Raw genomic sequence first — 19,977 nt, 5'->3', positions numbered from 1 at the left:
AATTTTCCAGAATGTAGCAAGCAACACACACACACACACACACACACACGTGTGCTCAGGCTTCCTCTTCATGGAATCACACATTTGGCAAAGCACAGTGGCTTTGCTGAGACCTGGTGATGCCAGCACAAGGGTGTGAGCCCCACTGGTGCCCTGCATCCAGGGTCTCGCCAGCTCTGCACGTTAGGACTTTGCAGAGTGCTGGTAGCCAGCCTGAAGCCACTGCGAGGTTCCTGCCCACACGTTGAGAGAAGAGCATCGGAGGTTCCCTGTGACCCATCCTGATTCTTGGGTGCTTTCTACTGGGCAGGAGGAGCCTCCCCGGAGCTACCGAGGAGAAAGGCCCACCCTGGTGAGCACCCTGACAGACAGGAGGATGGACGCGGCCATTGGGAACCAGAACAAAGTAAAGTACATGGCAACCCAGCTGCTGGCAAAGTTCGAAGAGAACGCGCCTGCTCAGTCCGCTGGCGTGAGGAGGCAGGTAAGCCCTGAGCGCCGAACCCGAGCAGGTCACACGGTGCGGGAAGGAAGAGCTCGGCGTAATAAGATGTGCCATAGACCCAGACTCCTGGGTCGGGCTAGACTTGTTTGACTCTTACGTGTTCAGGGCTCCATTAGCGTCACCTCAGGTCTGAGGAGTCTGTGACCAGAATCGGTAGAGAGATCTAAAAATGCCCTTTTCTGGATGTCTATAAACGCACGTGTATGTTCACATACACTCGTACTTGAATCACAAAAGAAGCACGCAGCCAGCATGGCGGTGTGAAAGCAGGGCTCGGGAAACCGAGGCAGAAGATAGTGGGATCGAGGCCAGCTTGGGCTACATTCATGATACGCCACCCCAAGTAAAAAAAAAAAAAAGAAGAGTATGGTTTAGTGGAGGAAATCTGAGAAGTACGATAGAGGTGACCAAGGCACCCACAGTTGTGTTCATTTTGCCTCATTTCTTTCCGGACTTTTGCTCAGGACATTCTTGTTCTCCTGGCGGAGACCGTTGAGGGGACGCTTCCTCTCCCGCCTCTCGCTTTCTGACGGTGACATACCCCTGTGTCTTCTCAGCTCACAGGCGTCCTCAGAGTGCGCGCGCACCATGCTCTTCACCATCCCTAGCCGAGGTGGATGTCTTAGTTGCTTCTCGCCTATGATAGAGAGGAATGTCTCAGGGATAAACGTGCTCCTACTCGCTAAGATGCCTTTCCAGGAATGTGAGCCGTCAAGGCACTCTCCTTAAGTCACGCGTGAGAGTCCGACAGTGCCCAGGTCTAGAGTGGCTGCACTGCATCTTGACCCTCCCTTGCTCTGCAGAAGTCACTAAGCTTCTCTAAAGAGAAGAGACTGGCGTTTTGAAAGTCTCTCTGAGATGTGTTACCGTGCTCCCTGGCGACCTGAAAGGGCGTGGGGGGGAAGGAAGGGGCGCATCCTCTCTCTTCATCGTCTCCACGCTCGCAGACCATCGCCCCCCGGGGGTAGGCAGCCCTGGCTTCGCTTCTCACACCTGGCTTTGGGTTAGTGTCTCCACAGCTGTCCTTTCCCGTGGTGTCGGTAGCAGTAGGGGTTGCTGCAGACTCGGCCAGCCCCACCTCAGGAGGCTAGAGCGCCCTCCCTCAGGGGGTTGCCCCTGCAGGCAGGCTGCTTTCCTCCTTCGTGGAGGAATTAGTTTTCCAAATCAGATAGTTCTGTAGTGTAGACACTAGAGAATTCAGTCTGAGAAAAGGGTAACAAGAACCACAGCTGGTTTTCCTCTCCCACGTCCTCTTTCCCCCCCTCCATTTCTGAACTTGCTTTTGTTTTGGGGGACGCTGTTATCTTTCCCTGATGAATGTAACTTTCTAAGAGTTAACTCAGCCTTGCCCACCTCTTCAGTTTATAGGCGCATGTCTGTCCTGCCCAGGGACCTTTTTTATGTCTTCCACCTTAATGTGTTTTATTTTGTTTTGTCTCCATGTCCTGCCCCCACTCACACGTGGCCTGTGTGTGTCATAGCCGACACAAGAGCGTGGGGTCGGCCAGCCGTCCTGCTGCCTGCCAGAGCAGGGTCGCCCTGCTCCCATCCCCCAGTGGAAACAGGTAAAAGAATTGCCGGGGTCTGGAATGGGCCGCCCCTGGCCTTCCACCCCACCCCTGCTCCTGGCCGCCTGAAAGCCTAGCTCACCAGGGCCGGGAGGACTCTGGACTGCCAGTAACTCTGGGGAACATTTGACAGACCGTGCTGGTTTGATTCCGTAACTGCGTTGACTCCCTGGGATTTGAGGAGCCTCTTGGGAAGACAGTTAATTCGGGATTGAAGGTAGCTGGAGTGATGCAGGAACTCACCAAGGTGTGGGACCTGAGCCCTTGTAACATTGCTCCCAGATGGGCTTTTTACTGGCCTGTCCCCATGTGACCTTTGTCATCCGGGAGAACTGGGGAAGCGAGGCTTTCTGTGTGAGGCAGGAAATTGACCTACAAAAGGACTCATGAGCTGTGCACTTGTTTCTCTCAGACCTACATAAAAATGTTCATGGGTTGCTTTTCCCCTCCATTTGGGATTTTGTCCACGTCTTTTGTCGAGGGTCTTGGGAACTGCAGCTGTAGGTCAGTGGTAGAGCACTTGTCCAGCTTCATGAGGTCCCGGCTCCATCCTTAGTACCACCCCAAAACAAACAAGCAACCTCTTGCTGGGGACTTCCACTAAAACAGCTGCTTATGGTGACAGTTGGGAGGAGGAGGGACCCACGCCAAGAGAAACCTTGTCAGTGGGTGGGAAGCATCCACCCTCTCCTCCCTGGCCTCACAGTTGAGTGGCTTATCACCGAGTTGGGGGAGGCTGTGCTGGATGAGTCTCCTCATCACAGGTTTCAGTCACTTTACTGGGACAGGGCGCTGAGGTGAGGCGAGCTGATCCTGGGTTCTGTTAGCCTCTCCCATGGCCAGCCTCAGGCCTGGAAGTGCTGAGGAATGGCGAGTTGAACATTACTGACACTGCATTTTGAAGAAAGCGCTCCTTTCTAATGCCTTAAAAATGCTCCACGTGGAAGGCGGGGCTCAGTGAGAAAGAGAGAGTGCTGGAGCGATGTCCAAACTCACAACAGCAGCTACACCTCCTGCCTCCGCAGGAACTGCTTCCTAGAGGGAGGCCTTCTGAAAGATGTCATCAAGAATTGGTATTTTAGTTTTTCTGTCCTTTGCTTGAAGTCTTGATGGAAAGGAACAGGTGAATTTTAAACCAGAGTTTGGAACCGTGAGGGCCTAGGACTAGAACAGGACCACAGGAAGGTCAGGAGTCACCTGGGTGGCCCTGTGCACGGCCTGTGGTGGTGCATCACTGGGAAGGAGGAAGGGCCAGTGCATGTGGCTCAGAGAGCCTGCCGGGTCTTGGCCTCTGTCCTGGTGAAGACCAGCCTGGCAGCTGGAACGGTCACCAGGAACCTGGTTATTCACAGGCTGCTCATGAAGCCCAGTAGCCCACAGCCTTGTGCCAGTGTAGGGAATGCTTTTCTGTTGCTGCTGTTGTTCCTGCCTGTTGAGCTTGTCACCCGGCTCCTTTACTGTCTGTCGCCCTCAACAAAGTAAGAGGCTGGTAGGCCGTTGCAGGTTGGAAGGAAAGATTAGTTAGAAAGAGCCCATGGGCAGATGAAATGAGCCTCGGTGACCTGGAGCAGCGAAAAAACGCTTCAGATCATTAAGTCCTGTAGGCTACAGTGGGAATCAGGCTTAAGGGTCTTTAGGGGCGGCACTGATACACTGTACCTCACAGTTTGTTCCAGTGGAATGCTGAACAGTCACATTCACCATTTTCAACACTAACTTGAGGGGTTTGGCCCTCTAGATGTATCTCCTCAAAGCCAGCGATGTGTTCAGAGGCCGAGTGCCTGGGCCGCTGCAGGCTGGCCACTCATCTCCCACAGGCAGCAGCACCTCACTGTGCGTGTCCCCTGACGCAGCTCCTACTGAGGCAGGAGGTGTGGCAGGCATGGTATCCTTTGGCAGAGTTGGCACAAGAGCCCGCTCCTGCTTAGACCGTCCCGTAGATGGAGGAAAATGGATAGCAGGTCGGCTTGCCAACGGTTCTGTGCTGTTTCCTCTAGCATAAACACTGCGGCTCGTCCTCTGCCCCTCCCCCTTCCCTTTTGATCTCAGAAATACACCCTGCGGACAAACTGCACGTGGGCCTGCCCAGTTTGGGAAGCAGATTGTCCTGTGAGGTGGGAACACACAGTAGAGATGTTTCTCTGACCTTACAGCTGCCACGCTTCCCCCCCCCCCCTCCCTGTACAGCCACCCGGGTACAGAAAGCTGAGTCTCTCCTGGAAAGTACCAGAAAGGCCCAGGGCAATGTATGGCTGTTTCTCAAATACCGGGAAGTGTCCTTCAGAACCATGGACCGACCCACAGAGAAGGGCAGAATGAGGGCTAGGCTTTCGTCTAGTGCTTAATTTCCTGGTATTTCTTTGCAGTTTTTAGAACTTGTGTGAATGAGGGATGGGCTTAAGAAAATATGCATTGATGGCATGTGGTCACAGATGGCTTGGGTGGGGGGGGACACGCTTTGCTTCAGTGTGACCTGGTGTGCGTAGGTCGTACCACATTCCATGGGGGTCCGTATACCATTTATCTCTACTTACGATCAGGGCTATTTTGGGGTCCCCACATCTTCCTTGATAAAGCCCTTGAGCATTACACACCAAGGTTCTCACCAGCTGTTTAGTGACCTAGGTCATCTGTACTCTGGTCCCAACACGGAAGACAAGAGACTGTAAGACAACGCTGAACAGAGTTAGGTGCTGTGGAGGGTGGTCAAGGAAGGGGCCTCTGGGATGCTTTGCAAATATGCAAATGCGCCTTATCCCTCCGAGGAGCAGAGGAGCAGTCTCTGCTGGGCTCCTGTTTCAACCATTTTCTTTCTGTTTGTGTGTGTCTGTCGGTGTAAAAGCGACGGGAAAAGGAGCGCTCTCGGACCTGCCCCAAAAAAGTGATCACTCTCTCTCCTCCCCCCACTCCACCTCCCTGCCGGGCGCGAAGGGGCCAGCAGGTGATCCCCTCTGCATGCTCTGTGTCCTGTCTGTCCCGCCGCCTGCACTGCACGTGTAGGGGCCACCTCAGTCACCCCTCTTTTCAAAGATAAGTTTGTAAATGATCCCTTGCCGCAAAAGCAGGCTTCACCACTGCAAGTGAACAGTTCCTTTCGGGACTTCAGGTTAGGGCCCTGTGCTCTCAAATCCTGCATGGTCTGGTCTGTCCCTGTCAGGGGAGGACAGCCGCAAACCAAAGCATAAACTGTGCTCATCTCAGACCCAACGCCCCTAAGTTCCAAGAGGCACACATTTTTACAGGTCCCCACGTAGAGTAGCCACGTTCCGTGTGCTGTCTTACACAGTCCGGGTAAGATGTGCACAAGAAAGCTTCGTTCTGGCCTCCCTGCATGGGCTTGGTTCCCTCTGATGCTGACAGCGTGCCCTCCGGCCTGCACAGCTTCTTCTAACCAACCCAGCCACCCATTTCCACTCCAGGCAAATAGTTGAAGAACTGCACTTGAGAGCCGCCAGCCACACATGGCTGTTGACCGCACAATCACACATTTACGGCAGGCCCACCTATACAGTGTGTGTACACAGACAGGCCTACTGACCCTTCTAGCTGAAACCCTGTAAAACAAAAAGCCACCTGGAGGGCAGGGTTTGTGAAAGGACACTTTCATAATGAAAGGCAGCGTAGCCGAAAGGTGAGCACTGACAAGGCATCTGGTTTTACAAGCCTCCCTCACGGCCCTGGGCCATTGGGACTGCCCAGGGCCTCCTCTAAATAACAGCTCCCAGTGTGAGCATTTCTTCCGCCCCACACAGTATGCCAGCCAGTTTGCCAGGCACTGTGGGGCAGGTGTCACCATCATCTCCACTTTACAGTCTGAGGCATAGGATGGAGAGGCCAAGGAGTTGTGCAAGACTCCAGCTGAGCAGCGGACCAGAACTGAATGGGAGCCGTGAGAAGTCCGGAGGCAGGCTCTGGGCTCATGCTCCCCCGCAGCATGTCAGGGGGATGAGGGCAGCCGCCTGGGACACTGGCTTCCATCTCCCGAGGATGGACACTGTCAGGTTATCTTTAGTGGACAGTGTGGTCTTCCTGTCCCCACAGTTGCTCATCTTTGCTCTTCCCTCTGTTCGCTGAGGCAGCCTCGTGCCTGTCCTAGGATTTTCCATGATCTCACTCACACCTGGGTATTAACTGAGAGAGCTTTTGGTCTCCACGTGCCTCGCCCTACAGTAAGCTGTGCCTTACTTCCATGTTCCTATTTAGGGCCTACTCTGCCCCCGCCCCGGAGTTTCCTCTGGCCTCTGTGACGGTCCTTTGTTCACCCAGTTTCCATCTCCCCACCTTTCCTTTCTGAGGTCTTGCTGTAGAAAGCTTCCCTGCCAACCTGCCCCCCACCAAGCCTTCCACTGCACGCCTTCAATCTTATGCTGCTGTGTGAGAGACACCGTGTTCCACCTTGGCACTAACCATAGTCCCTTGTCTACGTAGGGCGCCTCATTGGAGGCAGGTGGGCAGAAAAGCCGTATAGAAAGATGTCCCAGATCAGGGAATTTGATACAGGCGGGATTATGCATAGTTAGTTGGGGAAGTCTGGGGCTGGGGTGTGAATTCTTGCCTAAATTTCCCACTGTTCCTTAGCAGATCCAAATAGAGTTGGGATGGAGCTTAAGTTTCTATTTTGTTGCCAACAGATGTACAGGGACCTTCATGCCGACAGCCGTGGCAAGCAGAATCGCCACCATGAGAGGGTAAAAGAGCATGAGCCTGTGGCATGGGATGCTGAGAGCCAGCAGTTGGGCACGCTGTGTGGTGGGGCAGAGGGAAGGGAGCATGGAGAATCGTCCCTTCTCCCGGATTCTTGCACACTTGTCACCCAGCTAAGAGCCAGAACTCTTCACCAATGGCATCGACCACACAATAGCCTTAAATGCAGAGTGCCCGTCGGCAAAGCATCCCTATTGGATGCTGATTCTGCTGCTTTTGCTGTCACAGTGGACCGTAGTGACTTCACAGATTTGTTCTCCTATCCCATGCCAAGACCCCATCACTTCTACCCCTAAAGTAGGCACGAGTAGCCAAAAGGCATAGGTAATGGGGGAGAACTCGGAGAGAGGACACCCCCAGGACAGGAACGCAGTGGATTTGACAGCCTGGACTCTTGGAATAGAAATACTAAGAACTGAGGATCTTGCCAGAGTTTAGGGAAGAAGTCAGATAGGAAGGTTAGGAAAAGAAGGCGATGGCAGCATGGGGTGGATGACGAAAAGCTATACTTTATCTTTTCTAAAAAACCGAGGAGGTGTCACTGATTAAAATGGGCCATCCTGCCATTCTTTTCAATGAATGTGGTGATGAAGCTGCTAGCCTACTTATTTTATAAACTTTTTTCCTTAAATATTTATTTATTTCGTATATGAGTTCTCTGTCTTCACACATACCAGAAGAGGACATCAGATCCCATTACAAATGGTTGTGAGCCACCATGTGGTTGCTGAGAATTGAACTCAGGACCTCTGGAAGAGCAGTCAGTGCTCTTAACCGCTGAGCCATCTCTCCAGCCCTTATAAATGTTTTTACATTGATCGTGTCCTTAAACATCTCCAGTGGGCTGCTGTCTTTCAGCTCGTGATGATTTCACAGATGCCTTCCTCCTGCCCTGAGGACCAAGTGCAAGTCAGATCACATCTTGGGCCCACTAGGAAACAGATGCTAGCACCGTCTCCTCCACCCTTGGACCAAACTGCCAGCAGGACAGGGTTAGACAGAAGAGTTGAGATGGAGGCAGAGGCAGTTCTCCTCCTCCCCTCCCTGTCCCTGTTTTCACTGCTGCTTGGTAGGAGAGTTGGTGTCTGGGCCATGCACACAGCCTCTTCCTTCTTCCCAGACTCTACCACAGTAGGGGGCGGGGTAGTGCCCTATGTTCTGGAGAATGCATCCTTAATGAGGTGTTGATGGTTTTCAATAAACAACATCTGAAAAGGAATCGAGGAAGTACTGTTGAGTAAAAGGAAGCTTGGCCAGGAGCTGTGTGCGATCCAGGACTGTAGTGCCCAATCGGAGAGAGGAGGTACCCAGCGGGGAGAGTATAGCACAAGCAGCAATCCTGCATGCAGGGGCTTTTCTCTTTCCCGGAATTTGATGTTTATGGCTTCCTCAGTGCGGGGCCCAGGCCAGATACTGGGGGCACCACCTGCCTTCTTTTTCAGGACGTCTCCGAGCTCTGTAGCCAGGGCTCCTGACTGCCGCACTCTCTGAAGCTAACCTTCACTCACTTCCCCCACTCCGACTGTTCCACATTCCAGCAGGGCAGTGGGTCATCTTGTTCCTATTGGTGAATGATACTCATCCACGGGGATTGTTGCTCCTTGTCCTGGGTTCAGATGATTGACACTATCTGAGTGCTAGCCTCAGGGCTAGGAAGCTGCCTGGTCCTCTGGAGCAGAGGGTGGGGAATTCCCAGATGCCTGTCTGCCTGTCTGCTCTACCTTGTCACTGCCATGACACTGGAAATGTCAACTAAAATGGGTGTGCACCAGATCTCCAGTGCTGAGGATAGACGCTGGCCACGATTGTTGCACCAGCTGAGGCCAGCCTAAGGAAGACAAGGGGAATTTGAATTTAGATCTAGTCCCTGGATCGTACTTGCTGTTTGGCCTCTTAGCAAGCAGAGCTGCCCTGAACACTGATGGTAGATGGAGCTTCTCTGAGCTCTGGCCATGGGAGGGGAGAAGGCATTGGGCACTGTCCACAAGACAAGGACATGCCCTGAATAGCAAAGTACAGTGTGGTCCCAGTCCTCCTCTTTGCACTGTCAGGAGAGAACTAGAATGGGTGTGAGAGCTCTCTGCCATGGGGCAATCCCTGCACAGATTCTGGGAGAAGCCAGTGTCACGTGTCTAGTAGCAATGATAGCTGCACAAGAGAGTGAACCTAGAAGGCACACCACACCCAGGTGCTCAGAGCAGGGAGCCATGCTCCAGAGCCAGCCTAGCTATAAGCACTGAGGAGGAGCAATTGGGCAGTAGATGGGAGCCATAGATGAAGCCCATTCGTTTCTGGGAATTGGAAGGCCTGCTTTTATTTCCCACATACATTCCACAGCTAAAGAGCAAAACTGTCTGAAACTCAAATGTCCTGTGCTTGAGGTATGACTTCTAACATTTACTATGCTCTTTTTCTCCACCTTGTATCTTATAGCCAGAGCCTGAGCCTTCACGTCGATTTTTTGTTGACCAGTGGGAGCTCTCCCTTAGCCTCCGTTCCTCCCGCCCTGCCTCTCCCTCCTCTGACTCCCTTCGACAGGTAGCATGCCCTGGACTTGACAAAACTGTGTTCTGCAGCCTCTGCTCACTCTACTTTCACAGGCATCACCCACCTGAGGGAGGCTAGGAGGTCTTCCGCCTTTGCCTGGCTCTTCCTGAAGCTGTGTGTGTGTGTGTGTGTGTGTGTGTGTGTGTGTGTGTGTGTGTGTCTGTGTGTGTCTGTGTGTGTGTGTGTGTGTGTGTGTGTGTCTGTGTGTGTCTGTGTGTCTGTGTCTGTGTCTGCTAGCTTTCTCTGAGTGTTTCACACACCACAGCCTGTCAGGGTGAACCCACTGTTAAGCTGTGTCCGATACTGATAACATTTTTTTTCCAACCTCTGACTGAAGACTGTTTTCACGTGCTACAGAATTTGAACCATGCCGTCACTAATTCTCTAGTAAAAGAGCGAGCACACAACACTCTTGGTGCTTGTAATCGTGTGTGGAATGAACCCTGCTTCCCCCCCACCCCCCATGGCTTCTGTCCAGTTCCAAAGAATTTGTTAGGGACCAGAGGGTCTGTTGCCTTTGTCTTTGCTTTGGATTAGCCAGTTTGTACATGTGCGGAAGCATTTGCATGTGTGTGGCGTGCAGTGGTGTGAGCCCAGCCAGCGCTACACTCCGACTCCCTTCTGGGAGCAGGAAGAAGAAACCCAGCTGCTTTTCATGCCAGAAACAAACAACTTAAGTCTTGAGCTCTGGGGATGCTTGTCCGTGTTGCTACTGTGTGTGCAGCCCCAGGCCATGGCTGAAGAGATAGTCTCTGGTCGTGAGAGAAGGGTCCTGGGCGCACACAGTAGGGCTGTGGCTGCACAAAGTGGGGCTAGGGCTGCAGTGCGCTGGGCACTTTGCCATCTGCTCCGCAGAATGAAGAAAACTCGACTTTTTTTATTTTAGACAAGAGCTTGGCTCTCATTCTGCTCTCCTCTACCTGGTGCCTGCCTGTCGCAAATGTGTGCATCTCCAGGCCCCTAATCACTCGCTGAGGGACATAATCTGTGGAAGTACTGGCAGGTGAAGCTGCTCCTAAGAAGTCTCTGTGGTTGAGTTGGAAAATGAAATTGCTCAGTTCCAGCCAGGCCTTGGCTGAGCCTGGCGAGAAGTGTTTCCTCAAGTGTGTCTGTTCCCACACTTACAGAGCTGTCTCCAGGGAGCCTGGGCACATTGCCGCTTGGGCCAGCAGCCCTTTTACATGGCTTTACAGGTTTGTCCCTTGAAGCCACTCCCTAGTGGGTTGATGGGCTCCCTGGAATAACTGTACCCTCTGTAATTCTGCCATCCGAATTAGTGATAACCTTTCCCACTTGCCTGGGAGCCTCCCTTCCTGCTGGGAGAGGTGCAGCACACACTGTGGTTACCCAGAATCCTAGCTATCAGGTCTCTGAAAGACTGCCCACAAGACTGATGATAGTCCCAGGATAGCGTGCCAGGCCTCTGTGGGCACGGGTGCCAGGCCTCTGTGGGCATGGTGGTTCAGCATGCAGACATGCTCGTGTCTCCTATTTGTTTCTTCAGCGTTGCGAAAAGTGGGGTTGCATTAATTTGATTGTGTGTGTTGGGGAATAGGGGTAGACTGCCTCAGTAAGTAGTCCAGGCTAGCCTCGAACTCATGGCAGTCCTCCTGCCTTAGGCTCCTGAGTGCCAAGCTTGTGTGCTTTGTGTGCACAGATGTGTGCTTTGGATTTTTGTCTTCTTTTGCCATTGTTCAACTTCCAAATCAATTCCTCCGGGGCCAGAAACCTCCTGATTTCCTGGGGTCAAAATGAGCAGCCTCCTTCGGGGTATAGCCTATGCCTTGGTGTCCCACTGTCCAGCCTCCACATTTGGGTAGATGAGCATTGCCTTTCTGTTCTCCAGCCCCGGCCCCCAGCCAGATCCAGATGGTCTGCCTAATGGAGCAGGCGCTGTGGGTCGGATTGAGGGGCAGGGAGTCACCCGCAATGCCAGAACTCTGTGTTGCCCACACGGGCCATCAGCCTGAGCAAGAATCTGCCTGGTTTCTCTCCCAGCCTGAAGCACTCACCTTATTCGCAGAGCCCATGGGGCCCTGTCCTAGCTTTTGACACCGTAGTCACCTGCTGGGAGTTCACCCTCAAACTCTGTGGGCGCCCAGGATTCAGGCCTCTCACTCTCCAACATTTACTTCCATCTTGTCTTCTTACCACCACCACAAATCCCCAGAACTGGACTTTTGGAAAAACCCAGTCATTCCCTGTGGAAGAATGTGCCCACTGCCACTGCTCAGTGTGTGCTGACCACCGCGTGGACCCTGGCAGTGTTGGCTCACTGCCCAGTTTCTGCTTGTGGGCACTGTGTTGGCATGGTTTGCTGTTTGCACTGTGTATTCATTTGGCACCTCTCAAAGATTTTTTTTTTCCTGTCTCCTTAATTTATTTATTTTTCCTTCTCATTTCCCTTCTCTTTGGTCATTGTGTAACCTCCAACCAATAGAAGTATATAAAGATGTACACGGGCGGCGTGAGCTCATTGGCTGAGCAGATAGCCAATCAGCTTCAAAGGAAAGATCAGCCTAAAACCCTTCTAGACAAGAAGGAACTGGTAAGAGATATCCCAGGGGCACTGTCTCTAGCCATGGCACCGCGGCGAACAGCCCTCGCCTGCTTTGAGGGCTTATGCTTTCTGTAGCCACTGGATTACCACGTGGGCGCTTTCTTGAGGTAGTCTCACTTTTGAAGACTGAATTTCTAGGACTGTGGTAGATACTTAGGATGTTCTGTGGAAAAGCACTCTTCTCCTTAAAGATGGCCCCTCCAGTATTCGGGAATTCGCACATGTGTGTGTGTGCACACAAACACCAAGTATATTATATATTGATTCTATCCCTGAAGCAAAACTCTGGCAGAGTAGTTGTTTTGAGTGTTACGAAGTTCTGAAAACTCAGATCCCTTCCTCTAAGGTACCTCCTGGTTGTTGATCTTCACAGTTTAGACCCCAGCTCATCCTGAGGGTCCTCGGGAAGGGGCTTTGTGCAGTGAAGCTGCTTACTCTGAGAGCTGGTCTTTGGAAAAGCCATAAATAGAGCACGTATAGTCGTTGAGTACCCACGGTCTGCGTCCGTGTGACCCGACTCATCTTCACCCCCAGAGGGCTTGCCCGGCCCTGAGAGAAGCCCCAGAGTCTGATGTGCCCCTCTTCTACCCACCCCCGCAGGGCTCCATAAAGAAGGAGTTCCCACAGAACCTGGGGGGCAGCGACACGTGCTATTTCTGCCAAAAGCGGGTCTACGTGATGGAGAGGCTGAGCGCCGAGGGCAAGTTCTTTCACCGCAGTTGCTTCAAGTGCGAGTACTGCGCCACCACGCTGCGCCTCTCGGCCTACGCCTACGACCTTGAGGACGGTGAGTCATTCCGCACGTTTGTCAAGTTGCCAGCTGAGGGCGGCGCCACCTGCCTCCTCCTGCCTCCTCCGAGCCAAAGACCTCTGAGTCCTGGCTGCATTCATTCCTCTCACCGTTTTCTCCATACCAGCCCTTCTCGGCCGTCTCTTCCATTTGATTTTCATTCCGAGACTCTTTAAAAAGGGTTTTCCGGTCGCCAGACTGTTAACAGCTCTGCTCAGCAAGGAGGTGATGAGAGTGGTGGCATCCACGTCGTCTCCCGCCCTTCACACACTTACTTTCTTGCTCACATGAGACTCTGGTGACTAAAAGGGGCATGGTGAGGGTTCCTAGAACTCGTGTTTCCTGCCTGAGGTTGATGACAGCAACCAAAAATAAATCCCAGGCCTTATGGAGCAGATTGAAATGCCCAAGCTTTGTCACCTCCCCCCCCACCCCCGCCTCAGCACCTCATGGGGCCCAGGTCTGCTGGTTTAACTGTGGAAAGACCTTAGCTAAACAGTGGAGATGCATGCCGATAACAGCCAACGGTCTTCTGAAGATTCTTTTTTGGGTTTGGTTTGGTTTGGTTTGGTTTGGTTTGGTTTTTCGAGACAGTGTTTCTCTCTGTAGCCCTGGCTGTTCTAGAATTTGCTCTGTAGGCCAGGCTGGCTTCAGACTAGCCCCCTGCCTCCGCCTCCTAAGTGCTGGCATTAAAGGCATGCGCCACCACCACCACCGAGTCTGAAGTTTTTAAAGGGATGGAAATAGGTGGCCAAAGGCATTTATGACCTTTGTGGCCATCCCTGCAAAATGCTAGGGATTAGTGGGAGGTGATTTAATTGGTTTAAAAGTCATAGAGAAACCAAGTTAAGTAGAAGAGGAAACTAGGTCCTTATCGGGATGCTACTAAGCCCACGTCTCAGTGGGTGGTATATTGACTGTAAAGAGACCAGAAACCGGAGGGAGCCCATGCAATGACGTCACTCCTATCACCCAGACCCTCCTAGTAGTGGAGCTCAGACAGCCGCCGCTCAGTCACAAAGAGAAGGCAGGAGTTAAGCGGTGAGCTCTTCCCACATTAGCAGAGACGCCGCTGAGTGGAGACCTGAAAGGGTTGCCCGCCCGAGGAAGGTAAGATGTTAGCACCGGGTTTTTGCTTCCACTGTCACCCATGCTCTTACCCAAGGAGAGGGGTCGGCGCCCACCTCTTAGAACTGTCTCTGATACGTAGGTCGCTTTAGTTAGCCTTTTACCTTAGAGTGCGCCTGCAAAGAAGACCCCTCAGGGTCTGGCCATGGCCATGGTTTTGCCCATAGAGACACACTCACCTTCACCTCCTTCTCTTCAGAGCATAGATGCAGTGTAAGTGTGCCTCTTAATATATATTAAAAAACAAAACAAAACAAAAAAACCAAACAAAAACAGAGCTTCATTTTGGCTCACAGATTTGAAGGTTTTAGTCCATGACCCTTGGTCTTCTGCTCTGTGGCTGTGACAAGGCAGCCTGTGGCGGGAGTGTACAACAGAGAGGTGCTCACCCCATTACCCAGAAGCCAAAGAGAGACAAGAAGGAGCCAGAGTCCCACAGTCCCTTTCCAGGCAAATCCCTAATGACCTAACTTTTCCCAGCAGCTGAAGACCCAGGCCTTTATTTAACACATGGGCTGGCACGCTCGGTGGGAATGGTACACACAGTTCATGTGAGGCAAAGCACACGGATCTCATTTTCATCCCCCAAGGATCTTGACTGAGCGTCCCCTTCCTAGAACATACTTTCCTAGTCATGTTGAGATGGTCTTCCTGGCCTTCCTGTCCCCACATCCTCTCCCCATAGGTCTCTCCAGACTTCTGAAGTAGCCCCAGAGTTCCAGTTACACCACCACCACCACCACCCTGCCCCACAGTTGTGCCCGAGGTGTTTACTGCTCTTCCCTGCTAAGCCACATGTCTTCTGCTCTCTCCAACTAAAGTACTCATCTGCTTTGAAGGAGACCCAGCGTCCATGTTGCCCACATCATTAATGACACTCTCAAACAGTTGAATAAATGCCAGTTCACACTGGGCCTGCCTGACACACACCTGTGTCCTCCCTTTCCAGTCACTCAGTTTGATTGTCCAGATTGCTTAATCCAGGGCGCAGTGGCACATGCCTGTAATCCCAGCACTCAGGGAGACAGAGGCAGGAGGATCTCTGTGAGTTTGAAGCCAGCCTGGGCTACAAAGCGAGTCCAGGACAGCCAAGGCTACACAGAGAAACCCTGTCTCAAAAAACAACAACAAAACAAAACAAAACAAAAAAATTGCTTAATCTAACAATCTCCTGTTAGTTGTGATTAATCTACAATGTCAGCCTGGCTGGCTTTCCTGAGACAGGAGCCACAGTGCAGTGGCAGACAGTGTAGGCTCTGGAGCCGGTCTCCTGCCTGAGATGCCGTGACTGGGAAACTTGGGCAGCTAAGCCAGGCTGTGCCTCACCAATGTTGTGTGAGCACAAAATGAATGGATAGATGCAAAGTGGTCAGAATTGTATCTGGCACATAGTAAATGTTAGATAAAAATTAGAGTGTTCTTTTTGAGTGGCTAGAGTGGCACACTCCTATAATCCCAGCACGTGAAAGGTGGAGGCAGGAAGACCAGAGGTTCAAGGTCAGGGTGGGCTACATGAATCCGTACCTTCAAAAGAGAAAGAAGCATTAATGATTAACAGAGCACACACAGCTCATGCCAGTGACAGAGAACTATCTCACCGGACAAGGTGAGAGTCCTGTCCCCTCCCTGTGGCTGACAGGACTGAAGGGTGGCATGGCGCTTAAACTGAGATCTTACTTCAGCTGTGCTCTTGCGTCACGTTCTGCTCTCTGGACTGCTCTTGGAAGTCACCTTTTGGCTAGGTCTGAGCCTTGTTTCTGAAGCTTAAACCCTTGTATTTTGTTACCATATGCAGCAGGATCCAGGGCTGCGCAGCTGGGAGTCAGGGTTTATGGTCTCGGTTTCTAGCTTAGAAGAAAAAAATACAAAGAATGCAGTAATGAGTAACTAGTGTTCTCTCCCTGGAAGCCTCAGGCCAGTGAGATGGCTCAGCAGGTGAAGGCGCTTGAGGTCAAGTGCTCGGGACCCACCTATGGAAGCAGAGAACCAATTCCTGTTGTTCATTGATCTCCACATGTGCCCACCCATGCCTACCTACAGGCACATGCGCAGACACACAGACAGGCACAGGCATACAGTGAGACACATAAATTTTAAAAATGTGAAATTTTTAAAGATATTAAAAAATAAACAGGTTTTATGATAAAACCCAAATCAGACTAACGTGTAAGTTCTAGGGTTACACTTCCTTCCTTCAAGGTCACAGCAATCACCCATCAGGGCCATGGCCAACCTGGCCTCAGTCACATGCCAGTCCTGGGGAATAGGTCCCGAGGTAGCTGTGGTTGTCAACTTTAGTCCAGTGTCTTCTGTCATAGTCCCATCACAGTCCCATGAAGGGGGACGGTTATTTCTTAGAGAAGGAAACATAAAGCCGACCCAAAACGTAGTCGATCATCCAGGCACTAAAGTATTTTATTTTTTATTTATTGGGGACAAAACTCCAAAAGAACAGAGTGGCCTATTGCAGATTATATGAAAGGAGAGGTGGATAAACTAAAAACAAAACAAACAAAAGGAAAACAAAAAACACGTGAATCAACTCTGCTCACCCGTAGAGAAGCAGACGGTGAGCTGACCCTTGCCGGTCATGTGTTCCCACAGAGCCAGGTCTCTAAGTCCTGGCTGAATGCCAGCAGCTGGTGAGAAACCTGTTTGGGGAAACATGACCTATCATGAAATTCTTTATGACTTTTTTCCACCACTAGCTTTAAATCTGAAGTATCCAGGTACAGGTATCTTTAGGGACTCAGTCACTACCCAGTGGGTTTTTGGAAGGCCGCTGGCCCAATAGGGCTCTAACTTCATCAATGGGTTAACCCACAGATGGATGAACAAGTTAATTGCATTATTGGTTAGTGACGGAAACTTAAGGATGTGGAACCTGTTAAACTGTAGTGACATCCAGGCCTGGTGGCTCACGCCTATAACCCCAGCACTCAGGGAAGCAGAGGCAGGAATATCTGAGTTCGAGGCCAGCATGGTCTAAAAAGTGAGTCCAGGACAGCCAAGGTTACACACAGAGAAACCCTGTATAGGAAAGAGAGAGAGAGAGAGAGAAAGAAGAAAGGAAAAAAGGAAGAAAGAAAAAGAAAGAAGGAAGAAAGAAAAAGAAGGAAAGAAAGAAAGAAGGAAGGAAAGAAAGAAAGAGAGAGAAAAGGAAGGAAAGAAAAAGAAGAAAGAAGGAAGGAAGGAGAGAGAGAAAGAAAGAAAGGAAGGGGGCTGGAGAGATTGCTCAGAGGTTAAGAGCACTGGCTGTTCTACCAAAGGTCCTGAGTTCAATTCCTAGCAACCACATGGTGGCTCACAACCATCTATAATGAGATCCTGTGCTCTTCTGGCATGTACATGCAGGCAGAATAATGTATAAATAATAAATAAATAAATCTTAAAAAAAATAAAAGAAAGAAAGGAAAGAGAGAGAGAAAGAAAGGAAAGAGAGAGAGAAAGAAAGAAAAAAGGAAAGAAGAAAGAAAGAAAACTGTAGTCACAGGATGTACCTTGTCCCTGGCCTCTGCCCCATGCTTTCTCTGCTTCTTGCCATCTTGAAGGGAGCATCTCTTTCCCCTCATCAGCAAGACATCATGGTCCAAAGGCCCAAAGCAATAGGACCAAGTAACCTTGGACCTCTGAAGTCATGAGCCAACACAAACATTTCTTCCTTTAAGTTGTTTTCTCAGGTTTTTGACAAAGCTGACTTAACATAATAAGAAACACAGATAAAGGAATAAGTCAGCTACCTTAAAAAAAAATGAAGGAAACATATAGGGTTTGGCAGATGGCTCCGTGTATAAGAGCACTTGCTCTGTAGGCCTAAGGATCTGAGTTTGAGTCATAAAAAAAAAAAAGCCAGCACAGTCACAAAGGCTCAGCATAGGAGAACAAAGACAGGCAGATCCTGGGGTCTCCTTGGTCCAGGGCTGAAATGGTGAGCTTCCAGTTCTGCGAGGAACCCATCTCAAGGCCATAAAACCCGAAGCAGCGGAGGGGAATGCAGGCTGGTTTCCACTCACACACATACACCTGTACAGCTAATGCGTGTACGCCGTGAATACACAGTAGAGGACGATACTCCCAGACCACCCCGGAAGGGGAAAGGAGCAGAAGGGCTGCTTGCGTTTGTTTCCATTGATCTGTCCATCTCCCGGGTTTACCTTTGTTGAAGTCGCTCTTGGCAGACACAGGGGAAAAGTAGGTCTTGATGCAGCCATTCTCAGGGTGGGGCTAATGTAGAGCTCTTCTACCTTATATTAGGGGAGAGATTCAGGTGATTTGACACTTAGCTCGGCCCAGCGCACTTTGTTGGGACGGGAAGTAGGTCTCGCAGACCTTTTTAGCCGCACTCTTCTCAGGAGATGGCACAGACTGGAGTAGGACCCAATAAACTCGCATAGACTGACCGTGGCTGACTGTCCCGGCAGATCATGTTTAGGCCTGACGATGTTGAGGCACACTGGGTTTCACTCTATTCATTCCGACTGTTCGTGATCCATGGGAGACTTTTTGTTGTTATTGTTTTATGTGAGTGTGTATGTGCGAGCACGTGTGTGTAGCGGTCAGAGAACAACTTTTGGGAGTCAGTTATCCCCACCCACCTTGCTAAGGCAGGGTCTCTTCTGCTGTTTTTTACTGCTGCCGAAATGCATACTCCAGGGTAGCGGGCCCAAAGCCTCTGGCCAGTTCTCCCGTCCCGCCTCCTATCTGTCCATAGGAATGCTGGGATTGCAGATTCCCACCACCGCGTCCTGCTTTTGGCGTGGGTCCTAGGAACTGAAGTTAGGTTATCTACAGCTAACCCCTTTACCTCTATACCATCTCTCTGGCCCCTCTCTGGTGTTATTTTTAGCACTCTAGGGTTGCAAGCTGTCTGGGACCAGGGCTGGCTAGTGAGGAGAGGAGTAGGAGTCCATGGTTGTGGAGGAGAGCAGAGATAGTTCTGTCAGAGTTGGTGGCTGGCACCGCCCTTGCCCTTTAGCCTTCCTGCCTCCACCCTCCATCTGTATTCATCTTGCCTTCCCCAGAAATGCTGCTGCAGTTTTCATGTGACCACGTCTTTGTCCCCACACACTACGACTTTGTTTGGTGGTTCTGTCATGCAAGCCTCACTTCTTTGCCCTGGGCACCGATTGGTGGTTGCTCAACAGCTTTCACACACCCGAGAGGAAAGACCTCCATATCGAGACCCAGGGAAAGGAGGCTGGGGGGCTGTCCTTTCTGGATTGCAGGGGGAGCCAGGAGCTGTGTGGGGTCGGGGTTATGCAGTGGCCTCCTGTGGCCGGCCAGCCAAGTTCCCAGCTGTGGAGATGTGCTCACTCCTCTTTTCCCTGCTTCTTGCTGTCTGCAGGCAAGTTCTACTGTAAGCCGCACTACTGTTACCGACTATCTGGCTACGCGCAAAGGAAGAGGCCGGCAGTGGCTCCTCTGTCTGGAAAGGTAACAGCTTCCTTCCTGTGAGTGGGACCGGCAGGGTTGCCTGCCCCATGAGTGGGCCTGAGAGGAACTGCAGTTGGCTGCAGACACACCAGGTTTACAAGCGTCTAGTGGTGCCGCTCTCAGAGGCGATGCCTGCCCTAACTAGCTGTTCCTGGAGGCCAGAGCGCTCTTTCTTGTAGCCGGAGGCATCCCTCCCTTTCCTTAGGCCCACACCCCAGGCATCTGAGGGCCAGCCCCTGCTTCCCATACTAAGGAGGCCAGGCTTCTCATGGTCAGCTCTATCTGCTGACCTTTAACCCCTGCTTCCTTGAACTATTGTCTGAGCTCTCAACTTTTTTTTTTTCTGCTTCAATGAGAATGGGTTATTGAATGGTTATGTCAAGGTGGCCTGAGTAATCTCTTCATGGACAGCACTTCGGCAGATTACTGCTCTTTCGAAAAGCTTGGCTTGAACTGCAGAGGGTTGGTGGGGAGAGGTGTCCTTTAAACGCTATAGTAAATAACCATTTGCACTGAACAGCAGTTACTTTAAGTCATCCAGAGAGTGTTTGACGTTGGCAGAAGGATGCCTTTATGCTACACGTAAATGCATCACAGATTTGTTATCTGAGAGGATGAAGACTTCCTCTCCAAGAACTACAGTCCAGTACTGACAGGCAGACTAAGCAGTCTCGGGCCATTGCCTCCTGAGTTCGAGTGCAGCAGTCAGAGTCACTGTTCTTTTCTCTCATGGACTCTTCTA

At 51.3% G+C, this 19,977-nt stretch overlaps 1 protein-coding gene across 2 annotated transcripts in view; it reads left to right on the top strand.

Annotated features, from left to right (window-relative positions):
* Positions 1-19,977, top strand: part of Mical3 (microtubule associated monooxygenase, calponin and LIM domain containing 3) — a 169,307-nt gene that overhangs the window by 83,626 nt on the left and 65,704 nt on the right. For both annotated transcript variants that reach the window (XM_055604112.1, XM_055604113.1), the window contains exons 17-20: positions 311-484; positions 1,987-2,070; positions 12,485-12,671; positions 19,147-19,235. In XM_055604112.1, coding sequence (XP_055460087.1) covers positions 311-484; positions 1,987-2,070; positions 12,485-12,671; positions 19,147-19,235 — 534 coding nt within the window. The remainder of the gene's footprint in view (positions 1-310; positions 485-1,986; positions 2,071-12,484; positions 12,672-19,146; positions 19,236-19,977) is intronic.

Source organism: Psammomys obesus, unplaced genomic scaffold (genome assembly GCF_907164565.1).
Source record: "Psammomys obesus unplaced genomic scaffold, mPsaObe1.curated_primary_1811, whole genome shotgun sequence".
In the NCBI taxonomy this organism is placed as follows: Eukaryota; Metazoa; Chordata; class Mammalia; order Rodentia; family Muridae; genus Psammomys; species Psammomys obesus.
The sequence above is the reverse complement of the archived record's forward strand: the minus strand, read 5'-3'. Positions and strand labels throughout refer to the sequence as shown.